The 8,779-nt window shown below is 28.8% G+C and overlaps 1 protein-coding gene across 1 annotated transcript; it reads right to left on the bottom strand.

Annotated features, from left to right (window-relative positions):
- Positions 1–1,736: 1,736 nt before the first annotated feature.
- On the bottom strand, positions 1,737–6,556 carry LOC149554016 (patatin-like protein 2). The gene is made up of 9 exons (XM_089789970.1): positions 6,353–6,556; positions 5,679–5,860; positions 5,093–5,276; positions 4,793–4,957; positions 3,530–3,604; positions 3,209–3,439; positions 2,581–2,756; positions 2,368–2,449; positions 1,737–2,019 (listed from the first exon to the last, which is right to left on the bottom strand). The coding sequence occupies exons 1-8, from the start codon at positions 6,458–6,460 to the stop codon at positions 2,377–2,379; spliced, it is 1,194 nt and encodes a 397-aa protein (XP_089646096.1). The 5' UTR covers positions 6,461–6,556; the 3' UTR covers positions 1,737–2,019; positions 2,368–2,376.
- Between the last annotated feature and the right edge of the window lie 2,223 nt (positions 6,557–8,779).

An 8,779-nucleotide genomic window follows, 5' to 3' on the forward strand; every position in this document is an offset into this window, starting at 1 on the left:
TGGTTGGGCTTACCACAAAGCCAACATTCTCCATTCCTACCTCTTGACCTTGAACAATTGGGTGATCTAATTTCCTTTGATTGTAACATGGTTATTACCTCTATGATGGCTTCTTCCCCTTCGCTCGGTGTTGACCATGGTGAGAACATCACCGGATGAGGAGTCTTTGTTACTTCTTTTCATGTCTTCACTTAGTAAGGTGGAAACAACTTCATCGTAGGCCAGCTTTGAATTTGTGGAGTTAAAAGTGCTTATAGTTATAACTATGGGATTCCAATTGTCAGGTAAAGAACATAACAAGATGATGGCTTTGGCTTCGTCATCTTGAGTCATACCAACCAAGGTTGATTGAGATAGTAGAGTGTTCAAATCATTTATATGATTTGACATCACGGTCCCTTCCTTCATTTTCAATTTGTCGAGCTTCTTCATAATGAATATTTTGTTTACAGCCGATGTCGTTTGATACATATTTTGAAGTTTGTCCCAAACTTCTTTCGTTGCCTTCTCGTTTGAGACGTTGAACAAGACATTTTGTGATAGCGAGAGAAAAAATAGATGCCATCACCTTCTCATCCATCTTTTTCCAATCTTCATTCGAGATTGTAGCTGGTTTCTTAGACTTTCCTTCGATTGCGAATGATAAGTCTTGCTTAACAACAAAGAGTGCATCTGCACTTTCCACAGGCTATAGTTCTTGCCTGTGAATTTCTCTATTTTCGTATCCTCCATCTTTCTAAAAATTCAACACCGATTTCCAATCTGCACACCTCTACTCTAATACTAATTGAAAAGATTTAAAAAATAGAGAAATAAAAGTAGACACAAGACAAAATACACAACACCAGATTTATCTTGATTAACCACAATAGTGGCTATGTCCAGACCACAGAGTATTAGATTAATGTATATAAAAGATTATTATAAATGAATAGGAGTAGCATGAAAGGTCTCATGAAACCAAGAGACACACTTATTGGAGGGAAAGATAATGTGATTGTTGGCCTTCACCATATCAACAGTTGGTTGGTTATCAAGTGTTAAGAAGATAATATTTATTAAATATATTTTATCACCTCACTCACTATAATGTAGATTCTTTTACGAGTCTTCAAAATTGGCATTGATTGATTGTAGAAGTTAGTGGTTCTTATATTTTAGGTAGTGTGATAGATGATAAATTAGGCTAAGCTATTGTAGTGTTACTTACCAAGTGTAGTTATTTCTACTCTTCTATTTTTCCTTTTTATATTTCTATCAGCTCAATCTCTTTTGGATTGCATGATGTTTTTTTCTATATATTTCCTTCTCTTATATTTACCATATTGCACTATTTACTAACAAATATGAGCCTTATTTTAGTGAGATTTTATGTTGTAGTTTTTTTTAATCTATAAAATTCTGAAAAAGAAATCAAATCATTACTAATCCCTTTCACATACTATAGATCTCATTCTATTATTACTATATAAAGTTATAAAATAAATATAAAATTTTGAAAGGGTTGAAATCTTGTAAATATATTGCTTGCATAAAGAAGATTACATGAGTTCAATAGTATAATAATGGGATATAAGAACATGATAAACTCAAAAGAAATACAATGTGTATAATAATGCAACTAAAATAATGAAAATTAGAGAACAAATTTATTTGATAAATCAAACAATTTGCTTGAGGGATAAGACTACATGAGTTCAATAGTATAATAACCAAATCCCAAAAAACACAATAAATGGAAAAGAAATACAATGCATATAATCATACAACCAATATTACATGAAAACTAGAGAACATTAATATTTGATAAATCAAATATGATTTCAATGGTATAATAACCATATCCAAGGAATACAATAAACCCAAAAGAAATACAATACACATAATCTTACAACTAAAATTTTGAAAACTAGAGAACACATATTTGATTAATCACACAATTTACTTGGGGGATGAGGAGTTATTATCTTCGGCACTTAGCTTCATGTTGGAGGAATCTACCATCTTGCAACCCATAGTCTGAGAGAGAACACACATCGTTATTAAGATCTTAATGAATAAGTTTTACCACTAGATAATTGTTTTTACATTATTTATTTTAGTTATAATATAGATGTAATTTTTTTATGTCAAACTGTTTGACAACTAGAAATGTAAGTCTTCAATTATAAAGAGTTAGTATTTATCAATTTATATACAAAAAAATTCTAACATGAAATGATAGATCAATTTAAAAAAAATTAAAAATAAATAAATAAATATATATATATATATATATATATATCCAATTTCTATCTCTTTGTGAAATTATTCTATTTCTTTGTGAAATTATGTAGAATAATACTTGAAAATATAATACAGTCATACCTTAGAAATCTACCATTTTCTATTGTGATATGATTTGAAGGATAATCTATTTCTCCTCTCTTCATAAAGCAATTTGGCAAATCTGTTAGGCACAATGAAACAATTGTTATGAACATTGACCATTGCAATATGAATAATGTTTAGTTCAAAACTTTTAAATTTTGAGTCAAGAAAACTACCTAATGGAAATAAAAGGTAATTATAGATAAAAACCTGGTTAATGCATCTTTATTGGTACTCTCATTTTGAACTTCTTCAAACTTGCCAGTTTCTAAATTCACTTTGCTTACAGGCTTATCCAATAACTTATTCCCAATCTTCACAAGATTCTCAAGGTTTTCTTTGTATGAGCAATCTACACTTACTCCATCTCCACTTAAATTTGCTTCCTGATCAGAATTTAATGATTAGAAACAATCAACATTAAAATCAGTTCAAATAAAAACTAAATACCACCTATCAAAAAAAAGAAATTTTTAATAGTAAATAAAAAGAGACTAGTTCATGATTTTGATGTCCAATTGTAGAGTTGTGAAGAAGTTTTGTTGTTGCATCCTTTTTAAGAGGTAATCTAAGACGAGACTAGTCCTTTGGGAAGTACCAGATGCACTAGGTGAAATTGACATTGAAGTGGAACCCTAGAGAATGTACCAAGGAGTAGGCAAGCCAGATGCATTAGATGAAATTGGACTTTAGAGTCAAACCCTAAAATATAAGAAACTACACAAAACCACAAGACAACTCTGTTACTCATACAAACCCTTGCGAAAAATTCCAATAAACATATAAAATAGATAAAAAAATAAATTTAATTTTTAAAAATTCCTATAATAGAATTTACCTGAATTCTTAGATAGTTTCCTTTGTGGACACCAGACTGGAACATATTAGCCATGTAGATGTCCACCATATCTGCACTAGCATTCATGAAGACGTCTATAATTGGAGCTCTGCCCTTATTCTGAATCCATCCTAAACCACCCCATTGAGCAGCCTCTTTTGCATCATAATTAATATTCTGTGAATCCTCTTGTCCAGTTCCAAGTGAAAGAACCAATACTTCTCCATATTCCTGTTCCAAAAAAAACTCTGATATTATTATTATCATTTAGCTCAAACATATTTATTGAATCATAAAAATATGATAATAATCATGATCTACCTGAGGTCTAATATTTCTGAATCCTGGATTCTCCTTGAGGCGCATTTTTGTAATTTGATTTATTGCTAACAAAGTCTGCATAGATCATTTTAATCAAAAAAATTCTGATGAATGATTATGTTAAGCACCGTGACATCATCATGTAGTCCTTACATCAGTAAAAGTGAGAGAAGATGATAAAAAAAAAAATGCTGATTTGACTAAAGAAATCAGTAAAAGTGAGAGAAGATGATAAATAAATGATGCTGATTTGACTAAAGAAATCAGTAGAAGTGAGAGAAGATGATAAATAAAATATTCTAATTTGACTAAAGAAAAGAAAAAGAAAAGGGATGCTAACATAAAGATGATTCTTCCCAGTCAGTGATATTCTCAAGCCAATTATATTGTTATTAAAATAATGATCCATCCTTTAGAATCTTGTTTATTAATTTTTAAGATATAATTGTGTTGAAGTTTAGATATAAGTTTTTTAGAGTAATATTTTATAATTTATTATTAAGTAAACAAAAAAATATAGTATACAAAATTTATTTTAGTATATAATTTTTCATTTCTCTTCTATCTTTCTATTATCTTGATGATGGATGATAGGATATGATCCAAAACATTAAAGCAAAAATTTGAACACAATCAAATTGATGAATAATAATGAACAAGATTCAAATATACAAATAAAAATAAACAAGACTGACCATTTATACTGTCTGCTAAGGTTTTCTAATATTGGAAAATAAGAAATAGCTGATTTTTTCCTAACATTTGCACTTTGATTAGTAAAAGAATAAGATTGAAATAATGATATCAAATTTTTATGATTCATAATGTTGTTTGTCATTACTTTTTAATTCAATTATATTCAGTTTATAAATAGGAGATGTTTTCTACAGCAAGTCAAATTACCATATTAACAGCTTTTCTCAATGTTTCAGATCATATTCTATAATCTATCATCACCATAATAGAAAATTAAAGTCGAAAAGAATCTTGACTTGGTATGTAGTCAACCAATTCTTCTCAATTAACTCCCAATTATTCTCACCATGAATGACAAAATATGACCAGAAATATTGACTTAGAAATGATAATTGACAAGATAAAAAAATATGACTAAGAATAAACAAGATTAACAATTCACACTGTGTGCCAAGATTTTCTTAGCTATTTACTTTGCAACATTATGTATCAAACATTTTCTCAAAGTGATATTTTGGTCTGATAGCTCAATAAAGTTTCAATGGATTTAATCATGTTTGTACTTACAGGATTGTTGGCAGCAATTCCACCATCTATCAAGTGAAAATTTCTAGATTTTCCAGGGGGTGCGTCATGTGTTGTGAAGTAGTGAGGTGGGAAAAAAGTAGGAGCAGCAGATGTACCAATGCATACATCTTTTAAAAATGGATTCTTAAGAACATTTTCCTTTGCCTACAATAACAATACAAAAATATTCAATCATCAATCTATAAATTGAATTGCACCAATCTAAAAGACTACTGATAAATTTATACAAGTCGTTAAAATTGTAGTGCAAGCACTTTGTTAATGTAGTGAGAGACTGACCTCAAAAGTAGAAAAAATGACTGGCTGCTGCAGCTTCAAATCAAAAGTGAGTAACAACACATTGGTGATTGTCTCACTTAGTCTTAGATCAGGAATCATCTCACTGAAGATACGCTTCAAGCACTGCCCTGAGTATTTGCACCCATAAAACAGACTTGTGGCTGGTCCAAACAGATTCCAACGGCTACAAAAATTCTAATTTGTATCATATTTTCTATAACAATAAAATATTATACAATACAAATTGAAAGATCAATTATTCTATTGATACAATGTAATGGGTCGAAGAGTAGATTAAATTATTATTATTTGTTCAAATTAGTTATTATTATATGTTAAATTGGAGTATAATCTAACCTAAAATCTTGAGACTCCCAATTTATCATTGTGTTGTAAGCTCTTATTTATAATAAAAAATCAGATTAATGATAATGACCGAGTTACAATTATGAAAATCTTAAATACATCCAAAAGCTTGTAGAAACTTATCTTATAGATTGTAAAAAACCTAAAACTAAAATCTAAAAAACAATAAAACAAATGATTAAATACTCCAATAAATACCAACTAAAATTTATATACTAACGTTGGTTGTGGAAAGATTTCAGGAAGTCTCTGTAAGTAGAAATCAGTGACTTCTTTGGCAGAAAAGAGGGGACGTTTGTTATCTTTTGGAGAAGTTATCATGGCAGTAATTAATCCTCCAGTACTAGTACCTGCTATCAGATCAAAATAGTCTGCTATTCTTGCTTCTTCACCATCTAATTCCTACAATACAAGAAATTAAAACACAATGGAAGTTAAATGGACCATTCAAAGAAATTCAGTCCTATTGATAACAGAAAAAACTCAATATTCAATTGAAGAAAAAAAAACAATGGAAGTTAGAATGGAGCATTCAAGCCTATGAAAATTCAGTCCTATTGATAACAAGGAAAAACTTGATATTCAATTGGATTTGACCCATTTCTAGTTGATGGGTTCCAAGTTAAATGATAGCAATTAAGAGAATTATATTGTTTTAGTTGATGGGTTCCAAGTTAAATGATAGCAATTCAGAGAATTATATTGTTTTTCTTTTCAACTTTATGTTTATTTTGTTCTAGTTTATTCATTTTGATAATAGATCATAAATCTTGATGAAAAGTTGATAATACAGTGAAATTCAATGATCGTGGAAGATCATTTATTTGATTCTCAACTTCTACTCAATCCAATTTACTGTTCTTGAAACAATTTTGAACATTTTCTGTTGGTTACCTGAAGCTTGGCCTCTAAAAACCCAAGAGCTTGAGCAGGAATAAGTCCCCTAACTCCTCCTCCATCAATACTCAAGATTGTTGACATCTTTTCTTGTGATTTGGCCATTGCTTGTATTGCTTGACTCCTAAGAAATGAGGATATATATTGTACTAAAAATGTATGTTTTCTGTGAGCTGCTGAGTTCACACTATAATTTCCAAATGTTATGGATGTGCCACAAGATTCTTTTGGCTCATGACATTTTAAAAGTGGCTTCCATAATGTCGTCTACTGAAAAAAAATGTCCCACCCATTTTACTTTGCAGCAGCTCTTGTATTTTATGGAGAAGAATCTTGACCCAAAACAAAAAAAAAAATCTATTAAAACTGTGTCTTCTGTATTAATAATTAGGGTGTAGAGGTTCCATTTTTGTTGGACTTAGTCGTGGGGATTTTTTTTATTGGGTTAGGTTTTATCCATTAGGACTTTTTCCAAATGAAATATTTTAGTATTTTACTTTCTATTTTGTTTCTTCTATATGTGGTACTGAAGTTTGTTTAGACTTTTTTTAAAGAGTTATGGTTTCTTTTGTCTTCTATAAATTTTATCTTATGTTGAATGAGTGTGATTCAACATGACAAGAAGTTAAAAAAAGATTATAGTTTTTTAAGAAAAGTATTTTGAGTTTGTAAGCTAATGAGTGATTAATAAAGATCAATACTTTGTTATATTATGTGGGTCTAAGATATAAGTTATTCAAGAGATGATGATTGATCAATTGAATATAATGAGTTTAATAAGATCATGTTTAACAAATTTTGTTTGTTAAATATATTGTACAAATCATGTCAAATAAATTATGATTAGAGACTCTATAACAAGAAACATCTTTGATGAATTTTCTTCTTTAAGATAAATTATATTGATTGCAAATGAATAATGGTAACTTAAAGATTTAGAATATAACGGTCTTCAATGCTATGATAATTCAATTACATTCTACCAAATTATCATAGATGATGGAGAGAATTTTATTGCTTTTCTATTTTTAATACACTTGAATGAGATGGTTTAGTTATAAAGATTATAAGTACTATTCATAAATTATGGGAGAAAATACATAGCAGGTTATCTACTATTAGATAAATTGAAAAAATTATATAGATGATTACGAGATCATTCCAAAGTACATATTCCAAGTTTAGTAAGAAATGCAATATTTGTAAGAAAATTGAATGTTTTAGGTGTGTGGTTAGAGTTTAATAAAGATATATTACAAATTATTGTTAGTGCTATGATATTAGTATAAGGACTCTTTTTAGGAACACTATTTAAATCCGAGGCAAGCAAAATAAGGATACACTATGTAACATCTAATAGTTACATTTGTATAAGGATGCCAACTTGTAAAAATGTCTTTCAAAAAGTTGTTGAATCATTAGGATAATTTCTCCAAGAAATCCCTTTGATAGATTAGTTTAATAATCTTATATTTGTATATACATATAACATACACAAACATGTAGATGCATTATGTACATACATTAATACAATGATCTCTAGATTCAATTGTTCCCTGGTATTTAGATCACCGTTTGATACAAACAAATGTTTTTGATTCTACAAATAATACATTAGAATCTCTCACTTATTGGCATATCTCTCATATTAAACCATTTGATAATATTGCATTTGAAAATTAATGAAAATGAACATATATATGCAAATTATATCATTATAAAATTATGTTTATTTATGATAAAAGATGAAAGATGACATCAAACATCTTGCTTAACATTAATAATTATATTAAAAAAAATAGTTTCAAGAAAGGGCCTAAATATAAGCCATACTAAGGGACAAGAAACTAAAGAGTAGATTCAACAGCCAACTATACAATAGATTTTACACAAATTTCAGAATGAGTTTAAAAAGATGAGACTGAGACATACAAATATATGCAATCATATCTTATGATGATCCAAATCCTTTTAAAAAACAATATCGAACCATTCCCACCCAATGAAATTATACAATATATTAGTATCATTATTGATCAATCAATTTGATTTAAAAATAAGATTCAACGATTAATAAAATAATTAATCTCCCCTAACCTATTTTCTAATTCTTTAATTTGCCTCCCTAACCCCCCACCCCTCCGAAAATAAATAAATAAAAATAATAATCCTTTTATCATCCCACTCCATCCTCTTCTAATGAACCTAAATTGTAAATATTTCCCCTGACCTATTTTCTAATGCTTTAATCTCTCTCCCTATACCAAAAAATAATATTCATTTGTCATCCCACTCCATCCTCTTTTATTGAACTTAAATTGTAGATATAAATATATAATATTCAATGCTTTTGATCTTCCTATCCCCTCATAAAGACTCCATAAACTTATAATTCTACACCATCTTCTTTTATAATTGAAAATT

Source organism: Cupressus sempervirens, chromosome 6 (genome assembly GCF_028749045.1).
Source record: "Cupressus sempervirens isolate cs-2001-9-10 chromosome 6, ASM2874904v1, whole genome shotgun sequence".
NCBI lineage: Eukaryota > Viridiplantae > Streptophyta > Pinopsida > Cupressales > Cupressaceae > Cupressus > Cupressus sempervirens.